Raw genomic sequence first — 20,629 nt, forward strand, 5'->3', positions numbered from 1 at the left:
ACTCTATGGTCGTGGAGGTGGCGGAAGCGGAAGTCAGCGCTGGGGCACTTCCGGGCCGCCGACGTGGAGGGCCGAGGCCGGGGCCGGGGCGGTGGCCAGGGCCGGGGCGGAGGACGATGCTGACCAAGTTCGAGACTAAGTCGGCCCGAGTGAAAGGTAACGGCGGGCCCGGGCTCGGGTCGTGCCGGGAGTCCCTGGGGGCTCGGGGAGGCCGTGCTGGGAGCGCCCCCCCCGGGGGTCCCTGAGCGGGGGGAGGGGGCGGCCGGGCGGCTCCCCCAGGGCTCCTCCGGGCCCCCAGCGGCGCGGAGGCCTCGCTGTCACGTCTCTCCGTCCCTCGGCAGGGCTCAGCTTTCACCCCAAGCGGCCGTGGATCCTCACCAGCCTCCACAATGGCGTCATCCAGCTGTGGGATTATCGGATGTGCACCCTTATCGACAAATTCGATGAGCACGACGGTCGGTGGGGCGGGGGGAGGTGTTGGGACCTGCTTGTGGGGGAAGGCTGGGCTGCGGGAGGGGCAAGGCAGGCTTTGCTGAAGCGTTGCTGAGGCCTCTGCTCGCTTGGCTTCAGTGCTGCTCGGTTTTAGCCCGTGTGCCCTTGTGGCCAGTTTGCTGGCTCTGAGCGTTGCTGGTGAAGCGGGGCAGTAGTTTTGTTTGGGGGCTGGAAATGAAGCTGTCAATGCAGATCTGAAGGGCCTGGAGGTTTTGCTGCAGGCACCTGGGTGGAAAAGAACGGGTTTGGGAATGGGATCTTGGACTGTTACATGGCTTTTTATTGTTGCTTTGAAGCTCTTAATTTGCTGATAGCAACAGGAGCGAGAAGGAATGTGAATTGTAGCCTTTAAGTGGTCCAAGGGACTGCTCCGGCCATCTCGCTGTGTCCAACCCGCTCTTCTTATTTGTAGGACCCGTTCGAGGGATTGATTTCCACAAGCAGCAGCCTCTGTTTGTTTCTGGAGGTGATGATTACAAAATAAAGGTAAAACTTTCCCCCTTTAGCTCTTGTTCTCTAAAGGGCATCATCCGGGGAAGGGAACGTGCAAAGAAACTGGTTAAAAGATGGGGAGGAGTGTGCGTGGGAGGGAAGTGGTGCTTGGGAGTTGGGATCCCCCTGTTTCAGGGACGTTGGAGTTACCTGCAGCGGGGTGAAGTCTCGTTGTAGCTTGGGTTAGAAACACGTTTGAGAACAGAGGAGGGAGGCCTGCAGGTGGACTGAGGTGCCAGAACGCACCCCAAAACCGCGGGTGGGCGGCGGCTCGTGCCGTCATGGTTCTGCTTCCGTGCTCTGCAGGTCTGGAACTACAAGTTGCGCCGTTGTCTCTTCACCCTGCTCGGGCACCTGGATTACATTCGCACGACCTTCTTCCACCACGTAAGTTCCGCTCGGACTTACCCCGGTGCCGGCTCCCGTTGGGTGGGAAAGGGAATTTCTCCTTCCCTGCGTGGGAGTCTTTGCCAAAGAAATTGTGCTGGGCTTGCTGGTGTGAGGGGGCTGCAGATACGGTGGCCTTCTGTAGAGGGGCGAGAGGTGTAAATTCTGCCTCCGAGACCTTAAATAAGGTTTTAAAAGGGTCGTTCCTGGGGATAGTTGGAAAATGCCGCGTGGAGAGGGAACGTCTGGGGTGTGCATCGCTTCGTATACAGCGTGCTGTGTCTTTTTAGGAATATCCCTGGATCTTGAGTGCTTCTGATGACCAGACCATCCGGGTTTGGAACTGGCAGTCCAGAACTTGTGTTTGGTAAAACCAATGGTTGCTTTAAAAAATAACTGCGGGGTTTGGGGGCGAGCTGCTGTTTTCAGGTGGAAGCTGTGCGTAGTTGAAGGAATAGAACTGACAAAGAGAACTGACCAGGGGCGAATGTTTCCCTCGGTCTTTGGCTCGTTTATTCTGATGCCACTGGGCTGGTATTTGTAAATTCCGGTGTTGTTTGACTGAAGCTTTGTTGAGGTTGAAATAACCCGTGTGGGTGCCGAAGGCTGTGGAGTTGTTGATGGCAGAAAGCCGGCCCCGGAGTGCTCTCTGGGAAAGAGACGGGCTCGGTGTGCAGCCGCGCCGAGCCTCGAGGCGCCGCGTGTGGCCATCCCGCGTGCCTCAGCGCCCTTCCCGAGGGCGGGCTGCTTGCTGGTGCTGCAGATCGGAGCCTGCTTTAACGTCCCGGACGCTTAAACGGTGTTTTCTGTCCTTGTCGTTGTAGCGTGCTGACGGGGCACAACCACTACGTGATGTGTGCCCAGTTCCACCCCTCTGAGGACCTGGTGGTGTCCGCCAGCCTGGATCAGACCGTGCGCGTTTGGGATATTTCTGGTGAGCTGCCCAGGCCCGGGGGTGCCCCTTGGCGAAGCCCCTGTCAGAGCTGCAGTGGCCGGAGGCCCCGTGGGGCAGGGAGGGTGGGGTGGGTCTGGGAGCGGGAAGAGCCACCCGTGGGCTGCAGGGCCCTCCGGCAGAAAGTGGAAAAATTCCCTGTTGACGGGGAGCTGTTCCCCTCTGTTTCCGTGAAGGCGTAGGGTGTTCTCTGGAAGGGGCTCCTGGGTCTCATCCAGCCCAGCCTTGGGCTTGAAGCAAGTCTTTTGCGACAGGAGATGGGGTGAACTTGCAGCCAAAAAATCCTCTACAGGTGGAGGCTCTGCCGCCTCATCTCCCGCTGGTTTCATCCCCGGCGTAGGCAGTGAGCGGGGCTGTCGGAAGGGGCGTAGTGCTGTCAGCTGATCGGCTGATGTGCCAGGCTTGTGGGAGGGTTTTAGAAACTTCTGGATGACCTTTATGCCCTTGAAAAACTCCTAGAGGCAGCAGGAAGTCATTCCTTCTGAGAGACAGTGAAGAAGCGAAGAAGCTCAATTGCAAAAGAAGGACGGGGTTTGGGGTTTGGTTTTTTGGTCGTGGGTGGTGACAGGAAGATTAATAATATTGGGGATTCCTTCAGCTTTTTCAGTCTGCTCGTCCCTTTCGTAAAACGAAGCGCGGCCCACGAGCCCGAGCTGGAAGTCAAAACTCCAAAGTACTTTGCTGATACCTTCGCTATTTCTTAGTTATACCTGGGTCAGGAGGTGCCTTAGTGGAATGAAATGTCCCCAAACGAGAAGCTAGAGATGAAGAAGATATCGGATGGAGATCGGGGATGGGGGGAGGCAGGCGGGGGCGGTGCTGGTGGCGTTACAGCAGGAACTGCTCCAGAGGCAGGCCGGGTCTGCCCTGCCGCTCCCGCCATGGCAGTTCTGCTCGGGCATGGCCAGCTGTGTCAACAGCAGGGGCTGGGGACAGGGTGTCGTGGTGATTTAAAACCTGTCCCCCTCTCTCTGCTGCCAGCACGGGGAGGTTAACAGCTCTTCTGCCAGGAAGCTTTGCTGCTGCATTCTCCCACAAACACTCTCTCGCAGCAGAGCTCCAGCTGCCAAATGGGTTTGGAGATGGTACAGACCGTTTTTTCCTTCGGCTGATATGTGATGAGGGGTTTTAGAGACGCGCTGAATTATTGACTCAGCTGTCGCTCCAGTCGGACACGACGCTGCGAAAACACTGCTGGGTGGAAAAACCTACAGAGAGATGAGAAATGGAGTCAAAATGCAATTCCCCTCCCCAGTTTTTCCCCAAAATGACTCCTGTCCTTAGTGTGATTCCATTCTGGCTCTGGGAAGTCTCCCGGGAAGGGCCAGTTCCCCGTTTTGTCTGATGTCTGTTGCGCGCGTCATCCCAGTCCCAGGGGGCAGCGCTTGGTGTCGAGCCTGAGCGTTTCGCAGTGCTGCTGGTAACTGGCAGCTGCTGCTGAGGGTGGCGGGCATGTTTTTCAGCAGGTTTGGGGATTCTGAGCACTGGGTCAGCCTCAGTTAAGTGAGTTCAAAGGTCGCATTCCAAAATCCTCCTCCCCAAACCGCTCGGCCTCAGCAGGGAGCGTGAGGGATGAGGAGTGCGGCCTGGACCGGGCACCAGAATGCGCCCGCGGCCCTGTTGGTGAGCTCCTGTACGGACAGTGCTACAGGTTGGTTTGAAACCTGCTGATGGTGGATCTTCAGTGCACAGCAGGAATGCTCAGAGGGTCTGTGTCCTGCTCATCTCCTGAGGGGGGCTGTGCTCAGGCAGTCGGGACAAGCTTGTTTGCGTCTGTTGAAACGCACGAGCGTTGGCGTTGGTTGTTCGCCGGTGCCGCGGGGTGAGGTCCTTGCTGTGACACTGACACTAACCTGCAGAAACTACACGACAATCTTCTCTTTGTCTCTTTGTAAGTATTAACCCCTGAGGAGGGTGTTCGTGGTCTTCCTCTGGTCAGAGTGCTTTCGTGCGCGCTCTAACGCCCCGCACCAGCTCCTGTTGAACCTCGCTCGTGTTGGCAAATGTCGGTGTCTTGGCAGGAAACTTTGCTATTCTGCCGGGGCTCTGGGTGGCGGAGCTGGACGACCAGCTTAAGGGTTTGGGCTGGCAATGGGAAGCCTTGGGCCTGGGAGGACGTGACCCAGAGTCCCCAGGTAGCCTCTGGAGACCCAGCCCGCCTCTCCCTGAGCACCCTCCTTGGACACTGATGGGGGATGGATTCCAGGGACAGGAAGGAACCTGAGCCCGGCAGCGAACCCAAGAGCCTCTTCCATTTCCCTTGAGGAAGAGAATAGAGCAAAAGAATTTGCCAAGGGCCGTCTGTCATCTTCCCTCTCTCCTAACTCGCAGCGTGGCAGTCCTGGTTCGCATGTTGCCCCTTTACTCTGGTTGTTTTAACCCCCGTCCCCTGAGTGCTGGTGTGCATGGGCTGAGTCTCCTTTTCAGGTTGTTTTTTTTTTAACAGCTCTCCTCAGAATGCCTAATGTCTGCCACGCTGCTACGAGTCCCTTTTCTGTCCCTGCTCCCTCCCCAGAGCAGCACGGGAGGCTGGTGTGTCCTGTGAGTGTCCTGCCTTTCCTCTCGATTTGTGCAGTGATGCCAGAAACTTTCCCTTTGTGTCCCAGTCCTGTTCCACTGGTTTGTCAAAGGTTCAAGTATTTTCTTTTCCTGAAGTCTCGTGTTTCTTCACTCATCTTTTGTGGATTATGTATGTTTGTTCCTCCTTGCTGGGGTACTTTGTGTCGGCTTTGGGGAAGTGCCTGCTCAGCCGTTCAAGCCCCTCACCGTCACCTCGACCATGTGGATGTCACTCCGTGCACGGAGCTTTTGTGCTTTGCTGCGAGACGCTGCCTGATGTGTTGGTTTCATGAGACTGACTTTGCCAGGGGGGTTGCTGAGCTGTGAATCCACCAGCAGTTTGGCAATCAGAATTGCAACAAGAAAACAATAATTTTTGTCCGAAGTTTTGTTTGTTTTCTCCTTGCACTTCCCTCTCTGTCGGCATCTGTACCAGCAGTGCTGCTTTTCTCCTAGACATCCTTGATAGATTTCCTGGTGGCATCCTTGGCCCAAGTGCTTTTAAATGGAAAAGCGTATTTTCTACGTTTTGCTTTGGTGTTGCACGTACAGGCTGTTCCCTGTGCGCTGCTGCAGGAGAAGCGTTCTTTGATTCTCCGTTTCCCTACTGCATTCCCTTGGGTTTTAGTGAGGGATAACAGAGAGAGTTCTAACTGGGATGATTTTGTTTTCTTCAGAATCAGGAACAGGCTTTATTTTGCATAGTTTTAGCTCCTGAAAGTATTTTGTGTCCAGGCAAATTGTCCAAATCCGTACCCGAGAGGTCATCGAAGCGGCGTGGGTGAAAGTGCCCTGAGGGGCGCAAGCTCAGATGAGCAAAGGAGCGAAAGGGGGAGAAACCGGCCCTTTGCTGAGGTGCCGCTCTGCGTCCCGGGGAGCTGAGGTGAACCTCTACGGTTTGCTGCATTGCAGACTTGGCTTTCGGCGTGTCTCATCCGAGCTAGGGCTCTTGGGGGAAGTGGAAGGGGGTCGTGGACGTTTCTCACCCTCTTTCAAGTTCCCAGTTTCCACCTGAAGGTGTTTGTGAACAGCACAGGGGAGCGCTCAGCTTGTTGTTAAATTAGAAGTGTTGTCTTGCTGATGTAATTTTTGCTTCCTCCACCCTGTCCTCTCTGTTCCCCAAGGCCTAAGGAAGAAGAACCTGTCCCCTGGAGCTGTGGAGTCGGATGTCAGGGGAATAACGGGGGTGGATTTGTTTGGGACCACAGATGCGGTTGTGAAGCACGTTCTTGAGGTACGGTGTCAGCGCGTGTGTGCAGTACAGCCTCCTCAGATTTATTTAGTGAATTCTCTCTGACACAAATGATCCTCTAAAAGCTCAGAAAAATAGCAGAGGAAAAAAGAGTTGGAACGTCTGACTCAGCTCTGTGGAGTTATGTGCTTTTGTAGATTATGGCATTACTTTTCCCGAGTTTAGAATCTGAAATCTGGAGATGTTTGCACTGTAACGGAGCAGCCACAGCTTGCTCTGTACAGCCAAAAGCTCAGTTAAATAGCAGATGTTATTACCTTGTGTTACTGGAAGCCGCAGAGGAGATTATGGTAGAGACAGCCTTCTGTGAGGGCTTGTTGAAGCTGGGAAGCGGTGCTGCTCTGCTGCCGAGCTGCAGCTTCGCTCTGCTGGTGAAGAACGGTATCTGCAAAGCTGGTTATTGCGGGCGTCTGTAATCGTACTCGCTGCGAGCAGCATGGTGTGTGGAAACTGGGGAAGCTGTGTCTTGGCAGCCCTGTCTGGGCTCTCTGGCCTTGTCCTTCCTTCGCTCCTTCCGTTCAGCCGCCGGATCGCTTCAGGCGACTGTTTGCTTTGTAGGGCCACGACCGCGGGGTGAACTGGGCTGCCTTCCACCCCACGATGCCGCTGATCGTGTCGGGAGCCGATGACCGGCAAGTGAAGATCTGGCGGATGAATGGTAAGAGGATTCTCCAGGGGGCGCCCAGAGGGAGAAGGGGGTTATGAATTGAACTTGCTGCAGGCTGAACCTGGAGGCAATTTCCACTTTGCCAACACGCCTGTGGGACAGAGTGGTAAAGAATCCCGAGCAGCATTGGCTTTTGCAGTTTGAGGAGAGCTCGGTTCTCTAGCAAGCGCTTCTGGCTTCGTTTGGTTTGCGCACAATGCTGAGCAGAAGCTTGTAGGAGTAGAAGAACTTGACTCTCTTTGCATATGCACCGCTGGAATAAGAAAGGGAGGCGATTCGGGAGCCAGAAGCCCTGAATCAGGAGTGGCTGCGCTTTTGCCCACTCGGTCCAGCGAAGCTGCGTGCGGTTCTTGGTGCCTCTCTAGCAGTCTGGTTGTCTGCTCCGCCTGGGTGGGCTGTGACCGTGGTCGTGCATGTAAGTGGCGGCGGACGGAGCAGTAGCTGGTGGCCAAGGCAGTTTGCTTGGTAATAAAGTGCTCGCTGTGCTTCTGCCGTGGCGGAGCTTAACCTGTTCAAGCGTTGTTTCCCTCGTTCTTCTCCACTGCTGGTTAGAGTCCAAGGCCTGGGAGGTTGACACTTGCCGGGGGCATTACAACAACGTCTCGTGCGCTGTCTTCCACCCGCGGCAGGAGCTGATCCTCAGCAATTCGGAAGACAAGAGCATCCGTGTCTGGGATATGTCTAAACGGTTAGTGCTTGTGAAGCACCTGACTCCATCTTGCTGTGAAAACTTTTACACACATGAAGGACCTACAGTTGTTCTTAGAGAACCTGAACACTAGCAGTTCTTAAACCGTCGTTGCTGGAGTTTGGTGATTCGTGAGCGAGGAGTCATGGTTTTTGTGTTTTCTGTGTCTTTGAGACGTGTGTTAAGAGCAAGGCTTGTAATTGTCTGAAAGCAGGTGGACGAGGGCTGACTTGTCTAGGGATGCTGCTGAAAATACGTTAAATGGGGATGTATTACTTGACAGAAGGCTTTGACTGCGGTGTTCTGATCTCTCGGTGGATCCCTTGTTGTGAATGCTAGAGCTGCTCTGTATGGCAAAGCTTAGGATCTTCATGTTGGGAACTGATGTTTACACCAAGGTTTCCATTTTGTTTCTATTCCTTATTCCTTCTGTGGCACGTTTAGCACGGGAGTCCAGACCTTCCGGCGCGATCACGATCGCTTTTGGGTACTGGCTGCTCATCCCAACCTCAACCTCTTCGCTGCAGGTAAGAAAAGCTCCTGCTCGTGTCTGTCAGGTTGCTGTGAAGGGAAAATGCGTTCCAGGGAGGACACCCATGTTTGTTTAGCACGCCTGGCAGAGCACACTGACTGGCAGATGCTTTTATTAAAGGTATCGGAGGGAAAAGGTCCTTATTTAGTGGAACACAACCTCGTTGTATTGTCTGTAGTTCAAAGCTGGGACAAGACGGCCTCTGCGTTAACTGGCTGAACGCTCTAAGGCTAAGGAGGGGTGGGACAGACCCTAGGGGAACCCACGCTGGGCTATTAACGCTCAAAGAAATGCGTGACAGTGAGGTTAAGTGTTTCTTGAAGAGTGTCAGACCTTAGATTTATTAGGGAACCTGGAGGGGGATGGGCCCTTAGGAGAGCAGGGGAATCCCTTAGTGGCAGACGTGGCTGGCAGTCCTGGTTTCGGTTGGCCCTTCCTTGGTTTGAAGGCCTTGGTAGCGTCATCCTCATAAAGAGAAAACCCCCGGGGTTTCCTTCCCGCCTTTGCCTTCCCACGTGCCTTCTCTCAGGCCATGACGGAGGCATGATCGTGTTCAAACTGGAGCGGGAGCGGCCTGCCTATGCCGTGCATGGGAACATGCTGTACTACGTGAAGGACCGGTTCCTCCGCCAGCTGGACTTCAACAGCTCCAAAGACGTTGCTGTCATGCAGCTGCGAAGGTGGGAGATGGGCGCTCCTGGGCTGGCGAGAGGGGTAATCCCTTGTATCCCGAATCCCCGGTTACTTTCTGGCTCACAGACGGGTCCTGTTGTTGTGTTCGCACGCCTCAGGTTCCGCTGACTCTTCTGTCAGATGGCCTTGCAAAGCCCACAAGAAGTTTTAGGTCCGTTTTTATCTGTGCGTAGATAAAAGTTGTTGGTTTTATTTTGTAACCGGCTTTACATTTCAAACTGAAACGTCAGCTCTTTCGTTTATGAAACGCTGAGGTTCTCACAGTGTTTCCAAGTGGTTTTGATTCAGGAAACTCATCAAAACGGAGTTTTTCTGGTACTCGGTGTGTTTCCCATAAGGAAGAGCATTTATCAGAAGGTGACTTTGGTAGGAATCATCTTGGTCCGCTCTAACTTTCTGTTTTCTTCGTGACTCTTCCTCAGTGGTTCCAAGTTCCCCGTGTTCAACATGTCGTACAACCCCGCCGAGAACGCCGTCCTCCTCTGCACAGTAAGTCAGTTTTGCTGCCTGAGGTGCTAAAGAACTTTCCGGGAGGCTGTTAGTGTTGGTTTGGTGAAATCCTGTCTCAAAATGGGTTTCCCCCCCTCTCTGCAGAGAGCCAGCAACTTAGAGAACAGTACTTATGACCTGTACACCATTCCCAAGGATGCAGACTCCCAGAATCCGGACGGTAGGCATTGCTTATCTCGCATTAATCCTTGTGAGTGTTCATTCCTGAGTAGCTGTCCCCTCCTCCCCTCTCCCAACTGCGGCTGTGTGAGATACAAAAAAGCTTCATTTCTCTAAGCCTCTCTCGTTGGACTCTCTCTCCGTGTTTCCCAGTGCCCCTGCAGCACACACCATTTGGCAGGCTTCCTGCTCACTATATCACGCTACACTGACTTGAAAAATTCATGTTCATCCCAAACTTTTACTGCCACAAATATATATTTTATAATTTTGTTATTAGGAACTTTCTGTTTTCCCTTTCGACGCAGCAGGCAGCCTTCCTGGCTTGTCAGCAGAGATGGATTTTAACCAGATATGTTTTGTTCTAAGAGGTTTTATACCCTGAAAAGTGGCTGTAAAAGTGACAGTGCCAGGGTGCCAGCAGTCATTCTTCCTCTCGGCAAATTCCAGATCAGTTTTGTGCAATTTACAAGTCAAAACATGATTTAGGGGAAAAAAAAAGTCATTCTTTCTCCTAACTATGAATTCCATTTGGGGTCTGAAACTCCAGCTGGTTCCTCCTGCCTCTGTCGTCACAGCAGTAAAGATTTTGAAATGAGTGGGAGTGATGAATGGGTGAGACTGGAATCCAGCCCCCGTGTTCACAGATTTATTGATTTCTGCGGGTCTGGTGAAGGGAAGATTTCTTTGCTGAGCACAGTCAGCGGGTGTATTTGCAGAGAGAAAGGGAGCTTTTTAGTGGCTTTATAGAGATTAAATGTTACTGAATATATTTCAAGTGTTTAGTTTGATTGAGACCTCCAAAGCTGACTTGTCTGGGGACGCCCAGCTTGTGATCCTTTAAATGAGGAAAGGGCTTGTTCTTCTTCCAGAGGAAGAAGTGCCTCGGCCCCATGAAAACCGTGCATTTTTAGTGCGTTTTCAAAAATAGCGTAAAATGCTGCTGGTCGAGAAGTGTCTTCTCCAGCAAGCTGCTACAGCTATGCAAGCTGTAGTCCCAGGGCTATAACGTAGGTATTTAACATGTGCCTTGGAGTTGTCATCCTCGTGTCCCTCGGCTTATTCACCTGGCCTACCAGGGAAGCGGAGCGTTCTTACCGCTCCTTAACAGTCTTCTGGGGAATAGATGTCAATCATTTTCTGCCTGATCTGCAGTGTTAAGCCAGTAAACACGCTGAGTTGTGGAGATTCAGAAAAACGGGTGAAGTTGCCATCAGAAAACCCCAAGCAGAGCTGGGAGTTGAAGTCAGAGGAGTCTTTCTTGTGTTGGGTAGTACGTGAGGGCTTGAGGGGCGCGGCAGTCGGGTTTGAGCCGTCGTTTGTTAGGATGGAGAACTGCCACAAATGCCGCTGCGCCTGGTGAGGTGGCACTTGGTCTGGCGCGGGAGTGTCCGAACCCACTCGTGTTGAGCGGTGGGACTGGAGAGAAAAGGGGCTGAGCGCTGCTGACGATGTAGCGTTACCAAAACAGCGGCTCCGCTGCGCAGAAAGCCTTCCCCGCACCCGCCGCGCGTCCCGCCGTCCCGGGTCGGTGTTCGCCTTTGAGAACCGGGGGAGCAGCTGCTGCCTGCTGGGGAGAGCGCAGCCTGGCTGCAGCTCCTGATGCCGGGGGAGGAGGGGGGGGGGGGCTTACGCTGAAGCCGGGACCCTCGCTGCTGGGCTCGCTTGGCCGGCGAGGCTCCGCTCGTTAGCGTGACAGACGGCGCTGTCACCCGGCCCGGCGCAGCCAGCCCCGCGTCCTGTGCCTTGGCTGGAGGGAAGGGCTGGCGCTGGCCGTGCCGGGATCCGACAGGACATCGGGGGAGGAAATGAGTCCCATGAATAGCCTCGGGTTAAACACGAGTTAGTGGGAAGCGGCTGCAGCAGCCAAGATGGGATCGAACGGGACTGACTAATGTGGTGCTGGCAGAGCCTGCCAGAGGTTCATTCACTGCCTGCGTTTTGCTCTCCCCAGCCCCCGAAGGGAAACGTTCCTCCGGGCTAACAGCCGTGTGGGTGGCTCGGAACCGCTTCGCGGTGCTGGATCGCATGCACTCGGTAAGGGGACGAGCTTCGTCGGGTCGTCTGCTCCGCGGGGCGCGCTCTCCGCTGGAGGCGTGCAGATGGAAAGCGGGGAGGTTGGGTTAGCGGGGTTCTTGGAGGTCCGAGGAGACCAGCAAAGCGTTGTCAGTGGAGAGCGGGCTGCAGACATACACGGGGAAACAGAATGCAGCGACAGTGGAGGGAGTTGAAATATTATTTAACTGTTTTGAGCTAAACCTTAGCTCGGTTGCTGGAAGGCTGCTACATACAGCAGGTGCATTCAGGAATGAAAGCTGACCAGAACACGACTGTGAAGGCCCCTCGGTCGCTTTCAATGCTTGAAGGTAATGGGGAAGTGGTGAAAATAACAGGTTAGATTTTTTTGATGAAGCTCTTTGTCCTCACTAGTGGAGCGCAATAGGAGAAAGAAGGGGGAGAGACAGTCATGGAAATTTTTCCCTGCTTGAATGTACTTGGTGTGAAGAGGCAGAGGAGTCTTGCTCTTTGCCCCATGCAGGATATTGTATTTTTCTTTTTAATTCAGGGTGGTTTTTGGCTTAGTAAATTCAGGTTTATTTCATGCCTGTTCTGTTACTCCTCCCTGCCTTCCCCTTCTCCACTTGCCGTTCTCCCCTCTCCACTTCCTCATTTCCTTTTTTCGATCTGGACTGTTCTCTCACTTTCCCCTAACGTTTACTTTGCTCCTATACTCGTCGTAGAGAGGGCTTGCAAACGGTATCGGCTGGCTAGCAGTGACAGCCGCGGGGCTGAAAAGAGAACACACGCTGCGTCTGCACCCGGGCAAGCTTGTGGCTGGGTGCTGTAGCGGGATAAAGCCTGATCCTGCTTCGAGAGAGGCCACAGCCCTTGTTTTGCCCTCTTGTCGCCGAGGTTCGGCTATACGAAAATTCCGGGTTAAAATGAGCTGAAATTTCTTTGTGGAATCTCCCCGACGGTCGTGTGCTGTCACGTTTCCTCTCGTCAAACGGCAGATCCTGATCAAAAACCTGAAGAACGAGATCACGAAGAAGGTGCAGGTGCCGAACTGCGATGAGATTTTCTACGCCGGCACAGGGAACCTGTTACTGAGGGACGCGGACTCCATCACCCTCTTTGACGTGCAGCAGAAGCGGTAGGATCCGGTCTGCGGGGGAAGGTTTAATACCGCAGTCCTGCTGGCGTGTGCCCTCTGGGGACGAGCGGTGGCTCTTAATGCGCTCCAGAACTCGGCATCAGCTGCAGGCTGCGTCGGGCCGATCCAAACCGCGGCTCGCAACTGCCGCGGAGAGCAGAGTGCAAACACAGCCAAGGTGCAATTTACGCTGCAGGCACCGCGCCATCCATCACAGGGAGATGTGTGCCATCCCCTTGTAAACCCTGTGACTGCAGGACCGGGTGCTGTAAAAGCGGAGAGAAATCAAAAAACCCGGACTCAATCAAGCTGAGCTCGCCTGATGTCCTGCCCCTTGGGTTTCATATCTGCTCCGAACGCTCTTTTGGCAGCAGGCTGGTGCTGGTGTACGGGCTGCTCGCCACAGGGGGACAGGCAAGGAGTTGGTGCTTTTGGCCATCTCTGTAGGCTTAAGAAGGTTCTGGGTTTTCTGCAGATAGATGGGGTTTATGTTGTTGCTTGTGTCCCAGAACTCGCCTCATTTCCTTATTTGTCTGCCTTTGTCTTTGTAGTATTGTTGGGAAAATGACGAGGCAATTAAGCCATGCCAATGCTGCTTGGAAGTACCTTGGTTCCCTTGTTCTGTTCAATCTGGCCTTAAAACCCCCTCAGAAACGTAGGTTTTGAAGGCAGTGGTCACTTGGATGTCTTTGTTATTGCACAGGTAGGGAGGGAGGTTTGTTTTGCCGCACTGGACTGCGGAGATGCTCAGTTCTGCCTCGTGATTTTATGGCGAAAAGGGGCTTCCGAGCACCTGCAGATGGGTTCAGGCTGTTGGGTGCTGGTGGTTGTCACGCAGAGCTTGACCACCGAGCTTGCTGGGGGGGGTATTGTTCAACTCTCTGATGTCAGCGCCGCTCTTTCCCAGAACTCTGGCCTCCGTGAAGATCTCCAAGGTGAAGTACGTCATCTGGTCGGCTGACATGTCCCATGTGGCTCTGCTGGCCAAGCACGGTAAGCAGCAGGGGGGGCGCAGTGTTCCGCCTGGATGCTAGTGCGTGCCAGCTCCTTCCTTGGTGGGGAGCAGAGTCCCTGCTAGCGTGGTGGCCTTCCAGAGGAACCACTCGGTGCCATGGCTAGCAGTGAAGGTGCAGCTGAAGACATTCAGCGTGGGCCGCTGTGTCTCTTCAGCAAAACCTTTCTGTAAGCTTCTTGTAGAGCAGAAGGGCTTCTCTCCTCAAAATGATCCAGCTAATCCCTTTCATAAAACAAAGGCAGATGGTGACAATTTAGTCGTGGTTGCCATCATCTCCTTAGTGTCTGACACTGAATATCACAGTCCCATTGCTGGGGCTCTGAACGAGAGAAGCTTAATTCAGGGGCAGATGTTTAACAGTAGAGGGTTCCCTGGCCTTACTTCTTTTGGCTTTCCTCTCCAGCCATCATGATCTGCAACAGAAAGCTGGAGTCGCTGTGTAACATCCATGAAAACATCCGTGTCAAGAGCGGTGCCTGGGATGAGAGTGGTGTCTTCATCTACACCACCAGCAACCACATCAAATACGCCGTCACCACAGGGTGAGGCTGGGAGACGCGCACTGAGTCCTCGAACTGGCAGCCCTTGTGCAGACCACTGTGGGTTGGGTGTTTTTTTTTGGCAGACACCAGAGCTGGTGCTTGGGAAACGACACTTTTATGGCAGCGTGGAGCTAAATCCGCGTGGCTGGTCCCTCGCCCCGTGCGCTGGTGTCTGATCGCTGGGCTGGGCGGCCGCCCTGTTCGTCTGACTGGGGCGTGCTTTTCCAGTGCGGCTGAAACAACGGAGTGTTGAGCCTCCTGGGAGGGAGCGTAGCGCTCGTAGCTGCGTTGTCACGCGTGTCACACGTGTGCTGTGTGTTGGCACAGGGATCACGGGATTATCCGCACCCTGGACCTGCCTATCTACGTTACGCGCGTGAAGGGGAACAACGTGTACTGCCTGGACAGGGAGTGCCGCCCCAGGGTCCTCACCATTGACCCCACCGAGTTCAAATTCAAGCTGGCGTTGATCAACAGGAAGTACGATGAGGTGAGGAGACCCCAGGAACCGGGAACCCTGCGCTCTCCCCTCACCGGCGCCTGAGGGAGCTCCCTCGCGAGAGGTGTTGGCAGCTTCAGCGCCCGGAGCTTTCCTCCGCAGGTGCTGCACATGGTGAGGAACGCCAAGCTCGTGGGCCAGTCCATCATTGCCTACCTGCAGAAAAAGGGCTACCCAGAGGTGGCCCTGCACTTTGTCAAGGATGAGAAGACCCGTTTCAGCCTGGCCCTGGAGTGCGGCAACATCGAGGTGAGGTGGCCGGCGGTGCTGTGGGAAAGGCGTGGGGGCGTCACTGGCAAACCTTGCTTTTTTGCTGCGAGGAGGAGGAGGAGTCTGGGGAAGAAGAAGTGTCAGTTGAGAGGGAGAGAGGTGAGGATGGCAGCAGCCCTCCTAGGGCGCAGGCCTTCAGCTGGGGGAATGATTTAGTGCAGCGATCCTTGTAATCCCATGCTTTCCATCGCAGACGTGATGAAGAGAAGCCTGCAGAGAAAACGGCTTGTCTGCAAAGCCTTTGTAACCGTGTCATTCTCTTGTTAGATTGCTCTGGAAGCAGCCAAAGCTCTGGATGACAAGAACTGCTGGGAGAAACTGGGAGAAGTGGCGTTGCTGCAGGGAAATCACCAGATTGTGGAGATGTGCTACCAGCGCACCAAGAACTTCGATAGGCTCTCCTTCCTCTATCTCATCACTGGCAATCTGGAGAAGCTTCGGAAGATGATGAAGATAGGTGAGTGCCAGGGTGGTGGCCGAGAAGAATGGGATAAGAGGATCTGAGTTTCGTTCCCAGGGAGAATGAGCGCATCGCAGTGGAGGCCAAGAGCAGCAAAGCTATTGTGACTTGTTTTTTTTTTTTCTTTTGGTTTAGCTGAGATCCGTAAAGACATGAGTGGGCACTACCAGAACGCCTTGTATCTAGGAGATGTGGCAGAGAGAGTGAGGATCCTGAAGAACTGTGGGCAAAGTGAGTACTACCAGACTAACTAGGTGTCCCTGTGGGCTGGGGGGAAGCTGGGGAGGTCGTTGGGCTGAACAGTAATGTCTGGAGGCAGACCAGCATGTAATCCCTTGCCTGAGAGACTGAATCAGATGAGCAGAAAGTAAGCCAGGAGCTGGAATGCCATCCAGGAGCCCTGAATCCGCTGTGAAGCGTATTCAAATGAGCAGTCCTTGCCTGCCCATTCTAGTCCTGAATCCAGCGCCACCCCTGAAGGTGTGGTCCTGCACCTCGGCCCGCTGCTGGCCTTTCCTTTGTGACAGGGTGGCCGCGTGTGCGGGGACGAGAAGTTTTCTTTCTCTGGGCAGTGAGGAACGCGTGCTGAGGTTAGTTCCCTCTCGTTTCAGAGTCCCTGGCCTATCTCACGGCTGCAACTCATGGTCTGGATGAGGAAGCCGAGAGCCTGAAGGAAACATTTGATCCTGAAAAGGAAACGGTTAGCAAGCTGACTGATGCTTCCTGCTTCATTGCAAGAGCTCTAGAGCTTGGGAAGAAGATGACGGTGGGATCTGGTGCTAGCGGGACTGGCTGGGCAGCTCCTTTCTGGGAGGGAGGAACCATCTCCGTCCCGGTCACCGCAGGCTTGAGACCGTCTGCGCCGCTTGGGGGCGGGTAGGCCCGAGAATGGGATTTTCCTAATGCGGCCTTGAACTGTTTTCTGCTCTTTTCTGCTCAGATTCCAGACATTGATCACAATGCAAAGCTGCTGCAGCCCCCGGCTCCTGTCATGCCTCTGGATACCAACTGGCCGTTGCTGACTGTCTCCAAGGGGTTCTTTGAAGGAACAATTGCTAGCAAAGGTATCGCTTTGTTCTGGGGAAGCTGCGTCAAGCTGGGGTGAGCAGAATGGAGGGCCTTGTCCCTGGGGCTCCTGGACTGTGGCTGTTAACCTCAGCCGAGTTGAGTGTTAGTAGCAGAGGTTGGGATCCAACTTGGCGTTTATGCCATTACACCATCTTCGGCAAATCTCTCAAACCTTTGGCGTTTTAGCACAGGGTGGGCCTTGACAACTGGGGGGGCGGGTGCTGGCCTAGTGTAATTCTTTGCTTGACACCCGACGCACTCAGAGACGACTGAGTGAGGGATCCTGCCCCTTTTTGTAGGCAAAGGGGGTGCCTTGGCTGCTGATATTGATATCGACACGGTTGGCACCGAGGGCTGGGGCGAAGATGCGGAGTTGCAGCTGGATGAAGGTGGGTGAATCCAAGAGTTTCTCTTGCAGCAGCGTGAGTGTGTGCCTGGGTAAGAGCTCTGACCGTTTCCCCTCTGCCCCCTCCACGCAGATGGCTTTGTGGATGCTGGAGAGGGCTTTGGAGAGGAAGGTGTAGGTAAAGGACAGGAAGAAGGAGGTGGATGGGAAGTCGAAGAAGATTTGGATCTTCCCCCTGAACTGGTAGGAGGCTTCTTGTGTAGCCCAGCTGTCGTTACCTGGGAAGGCAGTGACGGCTTGGGGTGGGGGGGAAGCGCGTTCTGGGCTTCTTCAGAGATGTGGTCACCACGGCTGTGGCCTGCTCTGACTTCATCTGGGTGCTGGAAGCTTCCATGCTAATCCCTTCTCTCTGTGCTCCCCCAGGATGTTCCTGCTGGTCCAGCGGGAGCAGCGGAGGATGGATTCTTTGTGCCACCCACCAAGGGCACCAGCCCAGCTCAGGTAGTGGCACGAGTCTTCGTCTTTCTCAGAAACTTCCTACTTTTTCGGGTTCGGTCCTTCTTGGTGATAGCACTCACCTGTGAGCGCAGCGCGGGAGCTTCGTCAGGGGGAGCGAGGGCTGGTGAGGGTGGGCAAGACAAACGTGTGCGTGGGCGCGGTTCCTCTTCAGTGTTTCCCTTCCGTTCTTGCAGGTGTGGTGTAACAACTCCCAGCTTCCTGTTGACCACGTTCTGGCAGGCTCCTTTGAGACAGCGATGCGAGTAAGCTTCCCCTGGAGTTCCGAGGGAGCAGGTCGTGCCCTTGGCCCCTCGTGTTTTTGTCTCTGGTCCGGTCTGAAGCTTCGTTCCGTGTCCTTTTGTGAATCATTTTGTGCGTTGTTTTCTCTGGTTATAAAATCAGAGGTGCCGGGAGCCTGAGTGGTGTCTGCGGGGCCTTTGTACAGCCCTGGACAACTTTTACTCAGCAGATCAATGTGTCTCTTCCAGCTCCTCCATGACCAGGTAGGAGTAACAAACTTCGGACCCTACAAGCAGCTGTTCCTGCAGACCTACGCCCGCGGCCGTACGACCTACCAAGCCCTGCCCTGTCTCCCGGCCATGTATGGGTACCCACATCGCAACTGGTAAGCGGCGGGGTTGGCTCCTTCCCTCTGCTCTGTTCCTGGTGCTTCCCAGACTCCTTGGCAGTTACAGCCAGAGATGTCTCCTCCCTCTGTTGCCAGGATGCCGCTCGTTCTCTCTGGGAATGACACTCAGATCCTCTTATCTCATTCTCCTCAGCCACCACCCTGTTGGCTGGGTACGAGTAGGGAGCATTCCTCTGCAGGGGGTTGCTCTGCTGCCTGCTGTTCGGTGTAAAGGTGTTGGAGCTGCTTTCGTTGGTCTTTTAGAGACTAGAACCAGGGCGAGGCAGTTGGGGGGTGTTTTCTAGCACTAACGCTCTGCCTCTGACAAAGCTGGTCCGAGGCGTCTGGAGAGCCACGGGTGTGTGTTTGCAGCGGTGCCTGGAAGCCACTGTAGGGAAACGAGGCGGCGGCAGACTTGCCAGCCCGCCCTAGTGCGGAGGGAGCTGGGCGTTGTGGGTGGCAGTTAGGGAGGCGCAGATGTCTTTGGTGCTGAGCTAACGGGAAGGAGCCCGCGTGGCCCTCGGTCAGAGCGTTTCTGACCAGCGGCCGTCGAGCTGACGGTGCGTGTGTTCTCGCTGGCCTCCGCGGTGGCATCGTTTGAACCCCCCACCCCCTCTCTGCCCCCCCCAGGAAAGACGCTGGCTTGAAGAACGCCCTCCCTGCCGTGGGGCTGAAACTCAACGACCTGATCCAGCGCCTGCAGCTGTGCTACCAGCTCACCACGGCTGGCAAGTTTGAGGAGGCCGTGGAGAAGTTCCGCTCCATCTTGCTCAGCGTGCCCTTGCTGGTGGTGGACAACAAGCAGGAGATTGCCGAGGTGAGGGACAGACCCTGCTGTCCGCGTGCCTGGGGGGGCAGGAGGCCGAATCCCTGACTCCGTCTCCCTCTCTGAAAGGCCCAGCAGCTGATAGCCATTTGCCGGGAGTATATCGTGGGGCTCTCGATGGAGATTGAGCGGAAGAAGCTGCCCAAAGAGACCCTGGAGCAGCAGAAGCGGATCTGTGAGGTACAGAAACGCTGTGGGTTTCTTCACTGTGGTGGAGATGGGGGGGAAGTAGCCTTTGGGTTTAAAAACGCACTGAGGATCCTGAATTGGGCCGTTTCCGCCTTCAAAGCAGATGTGGCAGCGATTACCTGGGAGGGGTTTCTTGCAGCATGTTGGGGGCATCCAGCTATTCGCGGGGATGGTAGTGACGGTATCCCTGCTTTCCCCCCTCCTCCCTACTGCAGATGGCTGCCTATTTCACCCACTCCAACCTGCAGCCCGTCCACATGATCCTGGTGCTGCGGACGGCTCTCAACCTCTTTTTCAAACTGAAAAACTTCAAGACAGCGGCTACTTTTGCCCGTCGGCTGCTGGAGCTGGGTCCAAAGCCTGAGGTGGCCCAGCAGGTACGTCTGTGAGGTGCATGGCCAGAAACATCTGCTGGGCAGGCCCTGCTTGGGCTCCTTCCTAGCTGCCCCTCCGGCCAACGTGGTTGCTTTTTGCAGACTCGCAAGATCTTGTCAGCGTGCGAGAAGAATCCCACTGACACCTACCAGCTCAACTATGACATGCACAACCCCTTTGACATCTGCGCCGCCTCTTACCGGCCCATCTACCGGGGCAAACCCGTGGAGAAGTGTCCTCTCAGCGGAGCCTGCTACTGCCCCGAGTTCCACGGGCAGATCTGCCGCGTCACCACAGTAAGGGGGTCTCGGTGTCTGCTACCACCCGCTCCTACCCCGTGAGGTTTCCCTTGAGAATCCCCTCCAGCAGCTTCCCCCGGGGTTGCCCCTAGTTTGGTGTGGGTTTTGGGTCAAGTTGAATGTCAGAGGACTTGGCCCGGGCGGTGGAACGGTTTGGGAGTTGTGAAATACTGTGTAGCTCAAACGCTGCAGCCAGGGTTACTCCTGAGCTGCTTTTGGGCGTTAATCATCTCCCTTTTGTTCCTCAGGTGACGGAGATCGGCAAAGATGTCATCGGGCTGCGGATCAGCCCGCTCCAGTTCCGCTAGGGCATGCCTGTCCTGGGGAGGGGCGAGATCCATCCGAGGGAAATGCTCTCGTTTCACAGCGCAGTGTGGAAACGTTCACCTCCCACCAGTCCAGCTTTTAGTCTAGTCTCTTCACCGTAGCCGTGCCTGTGCCGTCTTCCCTGCTCTTCCCCGCCCAGCCACGCTGTAGTGACTCGTAGCTGCTTCCACGTAGTCGCAACTTGCGCTTGTTTCCGGATCCAGCCGATGGGAAGTGTCTCTGTGCCGTGGTCTCCAGGCAAATCTTTTCCAGAGGGTAAAGGGTGGCTCTTGCTGACCCTGGTTGCTCTGTAGAAACGGCTCCAGAGGCAGCAACTGCCTCTTCCATCCTGTAGTGTTGGGCTCCTGAAAGAAGAGCCCAAAGCCGCTGCCTGGACAGCAGGAAGAGCCGAGCCGGGCTCTCAGAGGGCTGCGGCACTGCCTGTCCCTGATCGGGGCAGCTCTGCTCCCCGTGGAAGTGGCAAGAGAACAGCTCAGCGTTCGAGTGCTCGTCTTGGCTTTTTTGCGTGTTTTGTTGTCTTGGCAGCGTTTCTCAGAATAATCAACTTCTCTGATGAATAAAGTAAATGGACCCTCTTGATCTTCCTGTTTTGTAGCTCGCTCTTGCTGAGATAGAAGAGGGATTAGGCTTAATTTCCTCTTTGCACCTTCCCCCCTCTCCCTCCTTTGCGCTTTTAAGCTGACAGACTTGGGTAGGTTTTGAAGTTTTCCAGAAAATGGAGGCTGTAGTCCTGAAATAATTTATCATGCC

At 54.9% G+C, this 20,629-nt stretch overlaps 1 protein-coding gene across 2 annotated transcripts; it reads left to right on the forward strand.

Moving 5' to 3' along the window:
* The first annotated feature begins 107 nt into the window (after nt 1-107).
* On the forward strand, nt 108-20,458 carry COPA (coat protein complex I subunit alpha). Of its 2 annotated transcripts, none has more exons than XM_086478530.1 (33): nt 108-156; nt 342-455; nt 905-978; nt 1,291-1,371; nt 1,662-1,738; nt 2,196-2,305; nt 6,007-6,116; nt 6,693-6,792; nt 7,354-7,489; nt 7,934-8,016; nt 8,551-8,701; nt 9,137-9,203; nt 9,309-9,384; nt 11,338-11,420; nt 12,398-12,537; nt 13,445-13,537; nt 13,918-14,094; nt 14,422-14,584; nt 14,696-14,842; nt 15,131-15,320; nt 15,459-15,554; nt 15,935-16,023; nt 16,264-16,387; nt 16,691-16,780; nt 16,871-16,980; nt 17,161-17,238; nt 17,430-17,498; nt 17,724-17,860; nt 18,494-18,680; nt 18,759-18,869; nt 19,094-19,255; nt 19,355-19,549; nt 19,801-20,458. In XM_086478530.1, exons 1-33 carry the CDS (start codon nt 117-119, stop codon nt 19,858-19,860), a joined length of 3,720 nt encoding a protein of 1,239 aa, XP_086334656.1. In that variant the 5' UTR covers nt 108-116; the 3' UTR covers nt 19,861-20,458. The 2 variants fall into 2 exon arrangements, with proteins under 2 accessions (XP_086334656.1, XP_086334657.1); XM_086478531.1 differs by having other exon boundaries at nt 13,445-13,530; nt 13,956-14,094.
* Nucleotides 20,459-20,629: the final 171 nt, after the last annotated feature.

Source organism: Leptosomus discolor, chromosome 26 (genome assembly GCF_034619465.1).
Source record: "Leptosomus discolor isolate bLepDis1 chromosome 26, bLepDis1.hap2, whole genome shotgun sequence".
Lineage (NCBI taxonomy): Eukaryota > Metazoa > Chordata > Aves > Leptosomiformes > Leptosomidae > Leptosomus > Leptosomus discolor.

Coding starts and splice junctions, on each gene's coding strand:
- COPA (XM_086478530.1), top strand. CDS start 117: ATGCTGACCAAGTTCGAGACTAAGTCGGCCCGAGTGAAAG. Junction 2,306..6,006: donor GCGCGTTTGGGATATTTCTG/GTGAGCTGCCCA, acceptor CTGTTCCCCAAG/GCCTAAGGAAGAAGAACCTG. Junction 16,388..16,690: donor AGGAACAATTGCTAGCAAAG/GTATCGCTTTGT, acceptor CCCTTTTTGTAG/GCAAAGGGGGTGCCTTGGCT.